We start from the raw sequence: 16,762 nt of genomic DNA on the forward strand, positions 1-16,762 counted from the left end.
TCCTACAGCCAGCGCCGCGGTGCATCGAGCTCATCCACCAGGCTGCTGCTGCTCCGTCAGTGCCGGTGCTCCCAGCTACTGTACACTTCTCAGCACTCGGGAACTCGTGTGCTCTAAATTCTACTCCACTCGACTTCTAGAAAGTGGCCCAACGGCAACTCGCGAAGTGACTCAACGTCATCGGACAGCCAAAGCCACCAGGTCCTGGTTTGGTATGTCGGACCGCCAGAGGTCCGTCGCAGGTGTCAGAAGAGGTAGCCGTGCTGCTATCTCCCCCATTGCATCTTGGCATGATTTATTCCGAAGCAATCGTTATGTCAGTCGGACGACGGACGGTTAGCTTCTGGTTCCAGCGGCATCCATCGACCGCCGCCAACCCGCCGAATATGTTCGCCCGGCCAGGCTGCCCGTCACCCGGTAAGCCCTGCGGCTCGCCGTACAATTCGGTAACGGGCTCTGTCAATCCCCCGAAAGGCATCGCTTTGGTCGCGTAGAATGCGCAGACATCCTAGGCGGTCTCACGCGGGCGGTTTGAAATATCTCCATGAGGTTTTTTTTTCTTTCACCCCTCGGCTATTGCCAGACACTCCCACTCACCTACCCGAATGCTTCGCGTGAGCCACGCTGGATGTACGGGAAATCGATGGGTATCAGCCCATTCCGAGGTTTGAATATTTATGCCAATTTTCAATCCGATTCCCCTGGCACACGCTCCGTCACCTACCGCTCCGGAAAGCTTATCTGGATCGTTCTCTGAGCAAAAACTAAAACCTGGTTACGCCGGCACTAGAAAAGCATCGGAAAGGGGGAAGGGAAGCAGGCAAACAAATCCCAAACTACCATTAACACTGACCGGTCCGGTTCTAGGCTACAACTAGGCTGCAGATTCGGGCAGACGGTTACATAACCCACTTCCATGCTGCGACGAGCGACCCCAAACACACGAGCGAGAAGACAGCCCATATCCCCTGCGGCCCATCAGGGGCAAGAGATCTCGCAGTACGATTCTGGGCTCGCTAGCAAACGAGTTATATGCTGGTGCTGAAAGGGAAGTGTGGAATCACAGGAGTAATCGAGCGGGAGAGCCGGGTGAGAATCCTTTCCACACGAAACTGTGTCAGGTGTAACTCAACTGACCGTTTCGTAACGGTTCCCGACCACCGACCTGTGCCGCTTGCACTTGCACATCCGCTTGAGCGGCGCGGATTAGCTGACGATTGAGCTTTCTGCACGATTCACGCCCGATGGCAACGGGCCAGAACTGTCCTACTTCTGCCCGTAATGCAAACCGGCATCCCGGGCCCCTGAATGATGATCGTGTGGTGCCGGAGCGGTTTCGGAGCCCAGTTTTGCAGTTTTTGTCTCGCAACTAAATGGTCATGGTAGACGTTTTGTGTGGTATGCTCTTGGGTTGCACCCCGTGGCACTTGTGAGAAAATTCCAGGGACAAAATGGGACAAAATTAACACAACATTCCAGACTCTGCTCGGACATCATGGATGAGATTGGGATTTTTAAATTTAAAGCATAAAGCACCACCAGCAAATACATTTTTTGTTGAAGTTGTTGTTTGACTCTCCTTGCTCCAAGAATCAAAGCACTTTAATATTTTTCTTCTATTTGGCGTAACAGCCATTGTGGTCATGCCGGCCTATAAAGGCTTTCTAGACTTATTAAAATACCACGGAGTCCTTGCTCCTGGGGTCGGTCCATATGAGGCTTGAATCCATGACGGGTATGTTATTAACTTGTACGACTTGACGACTGTACTACGGGACCACTCCTCTCTCGTATTCTATATGTGATATTTTGGAATCTGTTATGGAGATCAAATAAGCTTACAAAATACTTCGTTAAAGAGTGAGAAAAGCTCTTGTCTATGCCGTACAATCTTTCAAAAGTTCTTCATAATTCAACCACATGGGGCAAACATTAAGTATGGAAAAAGTGTAACATATTATAAGATATAATTCCTCACAACAACTAGCGGAATAGAGACACTTTGTAATATTTGGCACATTTAAAAACAGTAGGAGCACTAGTAAAATGTGAAGAATCTATTTAAATTTCACTTTTTTTATAAGGTCTCTCTTTAATTATTCTTTATTGGATAGGTTTCCAGTCTTAAACTTGATATAAATAAATCATGTTCGAGATTCACTTAAAAATTTGAAAAAAATCTAGTTAAGGCTCTGAGAAAGTTTAAACAAATGTCTAATTAAGCTACTAGCTTAAGTTGCGCTAATTTACGATTTTGCTTACGATAAGACAAGAAAAGGCAATAAGTCAATAAAAAGCTCTTAAAAAGCAATTAATTCTTTTGAACCTCCTGATGTTAAGTAGCAGTGCGATGGTTACCCGATCATACAGTTTTTCTGACCGTAGCCACCATCGCCGGCATTGCATCGGTTTTCTTACTATCTCGCGCTCATTTTACCATTACGATCGTTTATTACGATGCCCGCCAGTGGGCACTCACAATCTTCCAAACCGGACTCCCGTTGCACCGTTATTCAACTAATGCCTGCGCAAAAATCCCACTCAAACCGCCTATACCCCACTGCAATTGATCCAGCGCCGGCTAATTTCTGTTATCTAGCTCAATCTCCTAAAACATCACTTCACCAAAAATCATGCCCACCGGCAATGATCGCCTGTTATCGCACCAGCTCACCGCCACACGGCTACCGGTGGGGTAGAACAGCAACTACAACAGCAAAAAGCAGCACCACCATCAAAACAATATGTCTCCAAATTGAAGGGTGAAAAATGACTCCACACGCGCCCGCGTTCGACTGGCTCTGCATGACAAATGGTTTCATTTGCTGTCGTCTAAATTACATCGCATTTGTCTGGCAGTACTTTGTTGTGTGTGTTAGTGCTGCCGAGTTGCTATTTCTTTTCCTTTTCCTCCTGTTTGGCTACTGTCCAGGGGGATGATATTTCGTACACAAGAATAGTCAGCGACACAATAACAACAACAAAAATCCCAACAGCAACAAAAAAAAAGCAGCGCGACATAATTCCCCTTAAGACGCCAGCCCGTGAGAAAGTGAACGGATTTAACTTTTATTTTGGTGGTTCGGTGTTTTGCTATTACCGTGATGTTTTTTTTTTACCCCCTAGCCAGTCCAGTAAAGTTTGTCTTTATTTCGGGACATAAAAGATCGACCCTAAGACAAAAACAAAATGCGCGCCGAGCACGAAGTGCGAAGAAAGTTTGGAGCAATTTGTGCCGGGGGCATGCTGGAGACACCACCGGCCAGCCCCAGCAAACGCTCGGAGAACGCCGGGAGGACATAAGCGCTGGAACGTTTCCCAGGTGTTGATAAAAATGATTGAAGTGCGTGTGACGCAAAAAACGCTCAGTGGGGAAGGGGTGGTCTGTACCTTACGCAACGCATTGCTTCTTACCGATCGATACGAAGATGAAAGAGGCGAGCTGAGAGGCAACCAACGGGAAGCACATAATTCAACCTAAAACAGATAAAAAAGGGAAAAAGAAAGGAGCACAACACAAACTGTCACTTTCATAATCGCCACCGGTACTGCTGGTACTGGATTACACGGGTGAGTTGCGTCCCCCTGCTCACCCCCACTGCACGAAAGGTGCGGCATTAGGCCGTGGCGGAAGACCTCACACGGTCGCTTACATTGCACCAATTGCGGCGCCGAAGTTATACCCGGCAGCCCGTTTGTGGCGCGTTTCCTGGGCCTACTACCGCCGCGGCCACTGCCCCACGGGCAGCGCGAGGCGCGTAAGACGCGTAGACGCGAACGCGCAATTGTACGTACGCTATAATTAGGTGCAAGCGATCGTCATCGGCATCGAGATGAAGACACGCGGAGAAAGAAAGAGGTTCACAGGCAGGGAGCAGGGTAAAAGCACGGTGTGTATTACGTATCGCGTTAGATCGCATGATCGAAGATATCCGACCGATGCGAATCTTCAATTAAGCCTTTGCAACCGATCGGAGGCGCGCCGCCGCAGCATTTCGCGGACGATCGATCGATTGCCACCGGGTGTCCGAGAGCCCCGATAACTCAGCCTCCCCCCCCCCCCTCGTCGCTGATAACATGCGCTCGGAATGGGTGCGATTGATTTATCGCTTTACCAAACCGCCCATCGAACGGCCTCCCAATCAGGAAGAGAGGTTGAACCGTTTAGGTTATTACGTTTTGCTTTCGCACGCTACGCCCGAGCTTCTTCGCCATCCCCCAAGGGCAAGGGAAGAATCTCTTTGAGCTAGCCGAAATCTCTCCCAACTTCCACCCTCCCCATGTGTGTGTATTAAATAAATTGCAAACAATCAAGAGCCAACAGACCTCGCCGGCACCATTTAACATTCCCCGAAAACGGTGATGATAGTGCAACAGAAGTGCAACTGCACCCGTACCTACAGTACGCAGTCAACCGTAACCCGTACAAAGAATGGCCGATCTTTTCCATCCCAACGTGGTGGGCAGCAAAACAGTACCAGCGCACACATTAAAGACACGGGAAACAAAACAACCATACAAAACAAAGCAACGGGCGCAACATCGGACGGAAAGATTTTAAGCCCCACGGCTTAACGACGGCCAGCGCCGAATCGCCCTCGAACAGCATCTGTGAAAGTGAAAGCCCATTCTGTCGAGTTTTGTTTGCCGCCCGGCAGGGATCTAGTTGGCTTTTGTTCACTTTCCATCCATGGCACGTAGCCAAGGTGTTTATTCGGCAAGCTGTACCGCTTTTTGCGCTAGTTTTGTGTTTAATGTTTCGGGTGCGCCATTTGTCGACCAGAATTAAACACTTTTTTGAGCTGGCTCAATGATTTGGTTCAATTCTGTCACTATTGCTGTGATTTTTTTACTGTCTTGAATTATCCAAAATGCGTAAAAAAATTAGTCCAAAAATAGCAAAACTTCGTTTACAATTACGAGACGACGATAAAATGTTCAACATTTCGGGGAGAAAGGATTTCCTGCCGCGCGCTCGTACAATGCCGGACACTGTCGGCCGTGTACTGCATGAGCCACGAAGGGCGCAAGGAGGGTTACACCCATGTTTCGAGCTCCCCAACCAACTATAGTGCGCTATGAAACGAAGCATTGTTCAGCTGGCCAAGCGGTAGCGCAGTCCTCAACCAAACCGATCATGTGTTTCGGCTTCGCCCTCGCGTGAAAGGCGCCCTTACAAGTGGTGCCTGTTGTTGTTTTTTCTTCTTCCTTCCTTTGCCACCAGTTCATCGTACCATGCGATGGACTTGAAAGAGAGCGATTGCACTCACATTCTTGCACCAAGACGGGGTAGTAAAGCGATAAAGCAACAAAACATGTGCCAGCTCCCGATTGCATGCCCTGACAGACAGCATGAGTGCGAAACGTGTGTTACCATCGCAACCGATTGGAAGTCGATGTCGATCGACACCAGGCTAACACGCCCGGGCCGAAAGCAATCCATCGAAGGCTCGATCGAAAGTGAAGCATGTAAGGCGCGTGTATGATTTATCAACCACGTGTCGATTGTTTCGCACCGCCCCCGGGGGTGGCTGTATGCTCGGCGGATTTTCCCCTGTCTCAACCCCATCGGGGAATGGAGTAAGCGCTACACACATCGGAGAAAGACCGTGTCCGGGGCCCTTCCGCACGGCGTGTACACCATCTGCTGGTATTGCTTGGTACTAGCCCCGTTGCGGTAGGTCGACGATCTGAAGATCGGGCTAGTACAATCGACGCCACACCAGTACGGTACGGACGGTACAGTGGTTGTAGGAGCATTTGCGTTGCTTTGACCTGCTTTCTGGGGCCGGGTATGCTCAAGTGCTCTTTCCCGCCTAGCAAGAGCTAGTTCCAATTCGTACGCATGCTAGCTTAGACACCTTTAAACGCGCTGCCAGCTTGCGCCGAAAGCTTGCGCAAAGAAACATTTCGAGCAACCAGAATTAAAATAAAAAAGACATTAAACCTAATTGCGACCGATCCGGGCAGATTGGGGGAATGGTTTTGTGAGTCTTTTTTTTTTCTTCTTTCTTCATTTACTATCGCGATTGATAAATCGATTTTCCACCGCCGATTACACCCATGCACTTAGCTGCACGATTTGCTCTCCGCTCGGTGGCTAATGCAATCAGCGTGCGGGGGAAAAGAACGATTAAAAGGTGGTAATTTAAAGGTGTGGCTGCCATTCCGCTGCATTCCGGTCAGTTTTACATTTCTCTCTTTTAATCGCCACAATTAATAGCCATGGGAAACGGAGATGTAAATGTGTGCGCACACTTTGTGTTCGCTTTTAAGCTGAATTTCCATCGATAAAATGGCTTCTTTAAAGTTTTCAAGCAGTACAAGCAGGCAGTGTGAGCTGCTTTTCTCAGACTTGCACAAACAATTTTACATACTTTCATTTTCCTCGTTCGCTTGATGGACAATTCGCCAGAGCGAGTGCACGAGCCAGTATGTCATCAACAGTTTCGGCACACTCCACCGACCAACCAACCCAGTCTGTCCCAGCCGTGTCTGGCACGGCCGATACACCGTGATTGGGGAGCGTCTGTGGCCCCGAATCGAATAGCTCAGCCCGAAAAGTAGGTAATGCGAGCTGCACTTACCGTAAGCAAATTACGGTTGTTCCTGTTTTTATTTCATCTTCGCCTAGATTCAGTCCCAGGGAGGCCAGAGAAGGTTTCAACGCGTGTGCCCGCGTTCCTTCTCGCCAGCACCGACACCTGTTCCAAGGCTACGAATGGTAGCTTGAAGTATCGCACGCCTTACGGCAAAAGTCACGCGGGAGAAGGCCGAAGGCTGTGTAAACAGGCGAAAATGATTAAACAAGAATTTACAATTACCCTCGCTCTCACCATTGCTTAGCTTTGGGGTCGAAAAGGATCATATTACCACCAGCCGGGTGACCGATTCTATGGAATCGGTAAATACTTTGTGTGCTAACAACTGGCATAATGTATTCAGCAACTTCTCGACCAGGCTGGTATGGGTAGCGTTGGGTGCCGGGTAGGAAAGAACCATCGGCGTAGCATAAACTTGTTTCGCTTGTTGCTGGTGCCATCGCTTAATAAGCTGCTATAAATTGAAGTGTTTGGACTGCAATCCAAACCGTCCCCGTGTTGTGTGACAACGCGCCAGAACCAATCAATGTTTGTCGTATTCTGCGCGCTTCTTGTTCCACAGCACCAACAACACCACAACACACCGTTGATTGTTTAATAAATGGGTGCTCTAGGGTGCCGATTTGCATAATCATATTCGCGCAGACACACCATCGGCACGGCAATATCGATATCATTTCAGAATCATCGTCGACACATGCCAAACCCTGGAGCTGGATTTATAGACATCCGTAAAAGCCATTCTCGGACCAGTTCCATTTGGGCAGCCCGGTACAGTTATGCCCATAAAACTGATACGAATGGGTACTTAATGAACCATTTTGACAATCTACAGTTAGCGAGATTGGTTGGCAGAATGTGTGTAAAAGACTGGGGTGGCTGTAAATGAAAACGGCACCTGTAGAAGACGGTGCTCTGGAATGTAGCTGGTAGATGGAACAATCGTAAACGTGTAGATACAATCGATGCTGATCAATATGCCAATATCCCTTTTATAGGTTTAAAGAAGTCATTTCGTCTGCGCGTCACTATCGCACACCAAACAGGGGTATAGCATTTGGTTCCTCAATGTGGCACCTTTTTTTGGTGTGAGATTTTGTAGCATTGGCCAATCCGGCTCTCGGCTCGCTTACAAGCTGGCGAAAAAAAGCAACAGGAGCTGTAAATATGCAACGTACATAAAAATAAGTTTAGCCTCGTTTTTAGCTTTTGCCCCTACTTGTTTGTGCCTCACTCATCCTCTTTGGTGATATAATTGCAACCCTGGTGATGGAAGCCTCCATTCCCGAGTGGCCAAACGGCGCACGGCTAATACTAAACTGGTACGACAGCAAAACAAACACCATTTTAGCACCTACCGGTCAAACACTAATTCATCATCATTTATTTCCAACATTACTCATCACTCTGGCCACGCTGGTCGGGCCCCGGTTTGCTGGACGCTGGTGGGGTCTCCCATTTTTTGACACCTTGCCGCGATCTTCAGCGCGAAAGCTCCATTGTTTGAGCACCAACGTGCTCACGTACCGTCCAGCTCCTCATGCGGCGAACTTATGATTTCATCGTGCCATTATGTGCTCGGCACGACACCTTCACGGCACATGGCACAAGTGCCTGATAGTGCTGTGTGCCCTCCGCCTGGCTCGATAACCAGGCGCTTCTTCTCCCGTACGGCCGTCCTCCTTGGCGTTGGAAACGACTTTTACTTTCTGACACCGGTCTGCACGCCCAGCTTCCCAGCAGCTAATCGCGGTAAGTTGGCAGACCAAGCCGACGGACTTGCATTACCTCACACAAGTCAATGAGCCGTTGACCGCCGGAGGGACGGCCACTCGATCATTCGCACCGCCGCCGTTACGCTGGTACACCACGTGTGCCGGAGGACGCATCTTCGCAAACAGAAACGTGCGCTCTCGCCCGCTCCAGAGCTGCTCATTAGCAACTGGTCGGGCAATAAATCATGGGTCCACTAGGGGGTTCCACCGTTTCCCCCGTGGCCGGGCCTATTATGCCGCCGCAATTATCGCATGAAGGAAGAAGCACCTAGGAGCTGGATTATTACAGCCAAAGGAAGACACACACACACACTCGGCTGGTGATGTGCAGCTGGAACAGGTAACATGCAATGATTGTTCAAATCTTTTCGCTCATTGGATTGATCGCTCGATAAACGGCGCAGGCGGAGTAGTGATACTGTTAAGTGTGGGGTTTCCATTGCACCGGACAATTGATGGGCGGCTCGACATCCCGACGGGCCAGTCGACTTATCAATCCGCTTGGTTTGTCTGTGGTCGCTTATCGAGCGTAAAGTGTGCGTCATCGAGCTAATTACCGTCCCGTGCCATTGATCTGACCATTGGTGTTAGCTATCACCTTGGGAGAAGGTAAACGCTTCCTGTCCGCTTCCTTTCACCATCAGGTTATGCAATTGGATGGCACAGATGCAACGATGCACGTTGGAAGTGCCGCTTAAGTAACCGTTTGCATGCTTAAAACATACAACTTTTCTTCACCATTTTTTACATTGGTCAATCGTCAATCGAGTCTCGAACGCACAAAACACACGACAAAGCTCTTCAATTCTTCCGCCCAATCTTATTCACCCCGATACGTTAAATGTGATTCAAAACGTCACTAATCTGCCATCTGGCCCGACCGACTGAATGGTGTTCAAATTCAATTACGTCCCCGGCAGCACTTTTCACTTTTCATCTTCACTAAATTGCGCCGATGTCACGGCGCGAAACTATCCCGAAAACGGGGGTACCAGTTTGGTCTCGGTGACCTGCACCATCCAGCCCCCGCGTCCTCCCTCAAGTGCAACGCTCCTAATTTGCATTCGATGCGAACTGTGACGTAGTCCGGCGCTGTCCGCGTCTCGGCGGCGTCGTCTGTAAGCGAAAATGTCACGCAGTTTGTCACCTGCCATCCGTGGCCGTGGCCGTTACGGCTGAATGCTGCGGAAGGCGAAAACGACACCGTTAGCGACGGCCGCATCACTAACCTTAGGGCGCACAGCCGTAGTTAAGCCGGCTTACGCGCGGAGCCGTGCCGAGAAAGTGTGAAACAGTGGTGACGGCTAATCGTTGTTCCCCGCGTGCCGAAGAAATTGGGACAGAACGGAGCCACTGGGTCAATCGCACCGACTCACCGACTTATGCACGGGCCGCTTCGTAGTGTGGGGTGCCATTTTGTGCGAATCGGTTTCATTTTTCGGTCTGAGGCTAATGAGCTTTACTTTTCAACACCACGCTCGCCCCCCCCCCCCCCCCGGCTGCCAAAAGGCGGGCGAAAAGCGAAAATGTTTTCAATTTTGTTTTCATTGCCGTGTCGGGGTAGGGGTTTTTCTCTCCGCTGCCTTAGAGCCTTTTACAATCCCGTTTAAAGTAGTTTATGTATTAGTTTGCAAGATTGGAAAATAAACAAAAACATGCGCGATCGCAACCTCAGACGCAACGGATTGGCTACTGGCTAAAGCTATTTCCGATGTTACTCGCTAACCAAACGACCTCTGCCACCGTAACTGCAGCCCGTGGCGTGGCACAAAGCAGCATGAGCGGAGTTAGAGAGCAAGAGGGAGAGGAAAGGAGACACACCCCCCTGGTCGGTAAACTGCACTGATTATGCAAACCGTCAATCATGCGGCCTGCAGCAGCTGCAACATGCCAAATCGTTCGATCAGTAGCCAGCCTCCCAGCGCGAAGGAAAGCACTGACTCCCGCGTCTAGTCTAGCTACCTTGAGCCGGAGGACGCAGCGATGGCGGTAAGAGTGGCGCTGCCACGAAACGCAACGCGATGTTGTAAAAAGCTGTCGATGGATTAGTCAGCTCAGTTCGTGACGCCCGTCCGTCCCCATGTCCGTCGCCGTCCTGTGCCGGCCTACTCGGCTAGTGTGATCGGTAATTTGCATACCTGGCGTGAGCCTGAGCATGCAATAGCCAGCTTCTTCGCACACTGCCACCTACCCTTCGGGTCACGTCAGCTGGTCGGAACAGGTAGTCTGGCGCTGGACGGACGCCACCACGTGAGCAGTTTTCCTCACGCGATTAGACGGTTACGCGACACCTCAACGGAGCCCCCCTGCCCGCACTCATTAACCGTCCGCAATGAGCAGTTTCGAACCACTTTCCTTCGCGTGGTCCGGCTGCTGCTGCTGCTGGGGTTCATGGTCCGTCCATGAAAAGTTGGCCGAAGCTCGTTGAACGTCTAGTCTAGTGTTGGGCGAGCGAACGGTTTGATTTGAAGCACGGTTTTGAAGAAGCCCATAACCGCTCGATAAATGCAGCCAATTGCGATCGATGGCCGTACACTATGTTACACCGTTCCACCCACCCAAACGCTCTCTGAGGTAGCTTGAGCGTGGTAGGCGCGACAGTCAATTAGCCATTCTCCGAAGCGTCAAGAGACCCTTCTTCGGCAGCCACTCGTGGTGTGGTGTATGGGGCAGTAGTATTACCGCGGTGTGCAAGTGACTTTTCAACCCCCTCCCAAACGGGTCCGTCGCTCGAGATCCAGTCAATCACACGCCACTTTGCGATCAGCATCCAGATCGAGAAGGCTTGCGCCCGGGGCTGTAGGACGCGGTGCTCCGTGGCCGGAGCCATTCGATGTCACAATTCACTTTCACGCTCACGCGCAACGGAAATTAATAATTACTTATTTTTGTGCGGTACAAAATCGGCAAACTGTATAAGTAATCAGCAGAAGGTGGTTGTTGTTCGGTTCTAGCAGCGCCGCTCTGTACGCCGTGGTTTAATTAGCCATGATCCAATTTCTTAACACTACACAAGAAGAGTTTAAGCAAATAAAAATTCAACTCCTGCCGTGTATGCTTTCCTTTTGCACTTTGCTGTCCTTCACTTGGCACATCCATTTATCAACCATTTTTTGACAGCGTCCAGTGTCATTGGAATTAAAATCTTTAACAACCAATCAAGCTGGCCAGTCAGACAGCGATTCAGTTTTCCCTTCACGTGACTAAAATAACTCTTCCTTTTGTGCAAACCAACAAAGACGGTAGACAGCTACGTTGTGCAGTGTGTGTAATTGATTCCCAACCAGCCGACGACTTTGTAAGAAAATAATTTAATCTCACAAATCGCAAAGAGCAAATCTCTCTGTTTCGTATGTTTCGCGCCCGTTGTGTTGTGTTGTGGCTTTGCTTGCAAATAAAAAATAAACACAATTCGCCTGCATACAAAAGGTCCTACCCAATGACATCGGTTTCGTGTGTCGGGTTTCAGCTTTTGCAACAATCATTTTACTGTTGGGAGGTGTTTTCTCTCCCTCTCTCTCTCTCTCTTAAACACACCTTCAGATGCAATCAGCTTATGTTTCAAGGGATTGCGATGAATCATACACCTGTACCGCCCGCGGGCGGACACCCGAATATTTTCAGCAACCGGTCGGAAAGTACGAAAAATAATCACCCGTCCGTCAGATGGATGGAGGCTTTTGTCATCGTTACCAACGATGGTCATCGTCACTGTCCAGGGTCGTTCAGCTGCAAACAACGTTGGCAACCGCAAACTTTTAACTCCCAGACGCATCCTTTGCACGCGGACCCGCTACGGCTGCTCCTCCTGTGCGCCGGTTGTGCGCAATTTGTCAATGCAATATTACCGATCAACCTTTTCCGTGCTTGCTCGCCACAAACAAATCACGCTTTGACATTCTTCCCAAGGTCCGCGCTTGAGTGTGCCTGTAGCTGTGCCGTGTGATGGTTTTAAAACCTTCACAGGGAGCACGCAAAAAACCAATCGAAATCTTCCATCCGTGCGGTTGCGGTAGAGGGAAAGGATAATTTCTTAATTAAAACAACAATGGGATGCTCACGTTCAGCATTCCCCTCCGAGCGGGGGGGGCGAGCGATCAAACATGAAGGATGATATCTACGAGCGGATATGTCTAGCAATTGACTGTGTACGCTGATGTCGATCAGCGCAGTCAATAGATGAACATGAGAATCGCGCTCGACTGAATTGCCTTCGAAGCAGCGGTGGTAGAAGAAACAAAAATTGCTCCTTGAATCCACAACTCCCCCACTCCAAGTGTCGGCGCATCCGCGTCAGCAAGATTACGCGTTCGACATGATCATCGCCATTGGGACACAACAACAAACAACACACACACAAAAAGCAGCCCCACCGTAATGAAGACGACAGAGTTAGCATTTACACGCTAGCTACGCCATACGTCTAATGATCAAATATTTAGACGCTCATCGACGCACATTGCTGCTCTAGCCTGGTGGGGTAGCGATCTAGCGTGACCGTTCGATTAACATCCAGCGGGCTAGCCAGAGTGGGCAAGCCACATTACATGGTTGGGCAACGATGAATAAAGTTCACACTGTCGGGGGTCAAACCCTTAGCGAACCGATCGGCTGCTCAGAGGCGCATCCACATGTGTTCCGGTCAATGGGAAACTCCGGGTCATGAATCACAGGCGTACAAAACGATCTAATGATCAAGATTTTTCTAAATGACAGCTTTCAATCTGATTCGAAGTATATAAAAAAGGAAATTATGCGAGCAAGTTTTATGTGTTTTTTTTTTTTTGTTTCTTGAAGTTTAAAATACTAATTCCTGTTTTAATCGACCTTACTGGTTGTTTTCCTTGTAACACATCAGCGATTGTTTTCCTTTCTTGATATCCTGGCTGCATTTACCTTTCAGCCTAATCGCGCCAGCAAACGGCCAAACTACTTTCCCAAACCCACCCAAACCCAATGTCACCGGTTTCTAAACTGTTTGCTTTTGTTTTCTTTCCCCTTCTAACGCAGATACATCACTCCGACGACGCTGCCGCAGGTGATTGCACCATCGAACAAATCCACCAGCACCGGCATATCGCAGAAGCTGCGCGACCTGGCGACCTCGGCCGGTTTGCTCACTGCCAAACCGCGGCCACCGCTGAAACCGGTCATCAAGACGCGCGGCTCCAACAGTACCGAGTTCCCGAAAAAAGTCACATTCAGTGCTTTTGCAACCGTGCAGGTTGTTTGAGAGGACACGCGGAGACGCGGAGGGAAGGGAGCAAGACAAGGGGACATCTCCGCCCCGGATCAGCACACACACACCAGCACATCATCGTCACCGTCATCCAGCACCAGCACTGGCGTCATCTCATGCCGAGGACTCCACGCCCGAAACAACCCACAGAACGGAATATCAACTATTTCTACCGCAGTGCGCCAGCGCACCATGGAAATAGTTTCGTTATTCTGCACCCCCAAAAACCGACCCCCAGCCCGCAGACCACACAACGAAATGAGCAAAAAACCAAAAGATGTATAGCCAAACCCTCTGTGGTGAGAGTTGGACTAGATGGACATGCATCCTGTGCGTAGTGATGAAAAGACTGTTTTTTTGTTGTTTTTGCCTCCTCTAACATACTCTCACACATCCTACGTGTGTTTGACGTTTGCTTACTAGTAAGCGTGATGTGGCTGGTAGTGAAACAGGCCAGAGAAAAACGAGCGCAAAGTCTGCCCCTAACTCGATCGCAAATCGATCGCGGTAGATGCGTGCCGCGCAGTTTGGCTCCTTCGGGACCGACGCGTTACATCATGCGCCAACCTGGACGGGCACCGTACCCTTTCAGACCGGACTGGCTCTGCTGCATGGCACTATCAGCAGCAGGTTACACGGTGCAATCGATCGTTCGATCGCGTTTCGCGCCACTTGTGTAGCAATTTGTGATGTGTTTTTTCCTGCTACTCTCCTCGCTCCGAGCTTCTCTCGGTTGCCCCGTAGACCTTTTTTCTTCCTAATTTGTCCCAGTCTGCAGCTAATCTTCAACATACTGTTCGGCGGTGAAAAATGTAGTGTAGTACCAACAACAACATCAACAAAAAACTGAACCAATGAAACAATCGACGAAAAACTAAAGGCATAAAATTAGCTGAGATTGCGAGCAGGCAAGCGGACTTGGGTAGTGATCTAATCTATGGCAAACGTTGTAAATCGTAGCCGTTACACTGGCTCATGTTGATGTGTGTGTGTTTTTTTTCTCTCGTTTTTACATCGTGCGAGATATGAGATACCTTTTTCGTGTAAATGAACAGTTTTTTTTATTATACACATAAACAATCTCCAGCCAAAAGCCATCAAACTATTCGACATCTTTGCGTTGGTTTAGCAAGTGAAGCACAATTAGTCCAAATAAAACGCACCAACCAATGCACCACATCCAGCAGCATCTAGTCGCGCAAACGGCATACGGGTTGGGCAAAGTTAGTAGGACAACAATTTTGCACAACCAGATCGAGATAGGAAACAGAAATCTTGCGACTGGAGCAAAACTCGAGCACTTCCCGCTTGCAAGGCGCTACGCGAAGCGAACAATTAGATCAATTAAAGATAACAGGAAACTGGCGATCGATATTTTTATTGGGAAGCATGCATGGCTGGAAAAAAAAAAACGGTGAACTACTCCAACCGAACCATTTCGAGCGCATCGCGCGGTCCACGATGAACAACCAACGGGCATTGTGAAATGGAACCAGGTTCACCGAATACACCGTAACGTTAAAAGCGAAGCACAGCGATTGATCGATCACCCAATTATTGGAAACGCTCGTTCGGTGGGATTGGGAAATTTATGTGCGTGTGTGATCTACTGCCCTTAATGTTGCAGCATTGTGTCTTGGGACCGTTTCCAACCCAGAGCGATTTGTCCGTTGTCATAAAATCGGAAGCCATCAAAAGTAGAATCGAGACGACAGATTGTTTGATGAGGTTGTAAAAGTGTGACAACTCTTCGCACGCAGCAGTTGTGACATACAAATTGAAATAGCGCTCGGAGAAAGCTGATGCGTCTTAAGGTCTTACCGTAAACAGGGGTTTGAGATTTGAGTAGAGTTTTTACCGTAAAATATTCTAAATGCGGTTGAAACTCACATTCCATAATGCATCTGAATGCACAATCCTCCATAGCATCACCACACATTCGCATGGGCGCTGTATACGAGCTGCATAAAAACACAACGATTTGCAACATAATTAGCTTTAAATCGTCGTTTAAATTAGATGACGCAATCATCCTGAGCCAGATGTGTTTTCCCAGCAACTTACCCATTACCAAACTGATTCCGATAGGTAAACAAAAAGCGCAGAAAAAAAAATCACAAAATGAACTAATTCCAACACAAACGAAGCAAAAGAGTGAACTCCAAAAAAAAAAACAATCAAATAACGAACACACAACGCAAAGCTTACGCACTGCACGGCGTACAAACGCGGGCGAGGGTGAAGCAATAGCGGTAGCGTAAGCGATAGTGGGCCAAGCAAAAGGAAGTGAAGCCGACGATTAAAACCCTATTATCTCTCACGGTTTTATTTTATGTAAATACTAATCTACACTAAGCAGAAGATAACCGTTTGATAATCGTGCGCAGTGGGAGTCGAGGCGGCCGAGGGCACGGCTCAAAGCCGTTTGCCGTCTTGCGCCTTTTCCCATGTGTGTAGCTGTGTAGTAGAAGTTAGCAGAAGCGGCTTCCGATTCCGTGTAATAACACTGTCTGTAAAAAAACAAAACAAAAACTAAGCAGCGTTCACTTACGTGAGCGTATTTGAAATAAAACTAAAAATATTTCAAGTGGCTACAACTGAAGATCATGTGTGTGTGTGTGTACAGCGCCTATCGCCTCCAAACATCCGAACATCTCAAGCGCCCCCAAACTTGTTCGCCCCAACGTCATTAGCTTCCAAACCGTGTGAGTGTATGTCAATCGTGTTCCGCTTCCCTTTCCACTACAGTTGTACAGGAGAGCAACCAACAACCGTTTCGTATTACATCCATCAACATGTCATCACGCTAAACGAATCGCGTTTGCGTCGTACCACCAGCCACACGCCGCGAGGCTCGTCGCGCATACGCGTCCCATGTCCGGATATTAATATTCATAATCTGCGTACCGCTTTTATTTTGCGTAATCTACATTTACCCCTAGCGTGTCCCAGCGCGCCCGCGCGCCCCTGTGTGTGTGTGTATGTGCCAAACCGCCCGAAAGCTGTAACCAAAAACTTCCCCCAAACAACCCTAAACCGGGCAAAGACGTTTCGGATGGTGCAATGACATTTGGAAGAAACGCTCGAAGCGTAAATTGTGCTGGAAACAACGATGACCAAAGTAGCAGTGGAGTGGGTGATATTAT

General features: G+C 48.9%; 1 protein-coding gene across 1 annotated transcript in view; it reads left to right on the forward strand.

Annotated features, from left to right (window-relative positions):
• The window catches only part of LOC120895607 (ecdysone-induced protein 74EF-like), a 37,549-nt gene extending 21,331 nt beyond the window's left edge, over window positions 1–16,218 (forward strand). Inside the window, exon 2 of the mRNA XM_040299111.1 lies at window positions 13,388–16,218. Within this exon, the coding sequence (XP_040155045.1) occupies window positions 13,388–13,610 (223 nt within the window). The 3' untranslated portion in view covers window positions 13,611–16,218. The remainder of the gene's footprint in view (window positions 1–13,387) is intronic.
• Window positions 16,219–16,762: the final 544 nt, after the last annotated feature.

This window comes from Anopheles arabiensis, chromosome 2 (assembly GCF_016920715.1).
Source record: "Anopheles arabiensis isolate DONGOLA chromosome 2, AaraD3, whole genome shotgun sequence".
Lineage (NCBI taxonomy): Eukaryota > Metazoa > Arthropoda > Insecta > Diptera > Culicidae > Anopheles > Anopheles arabiensis.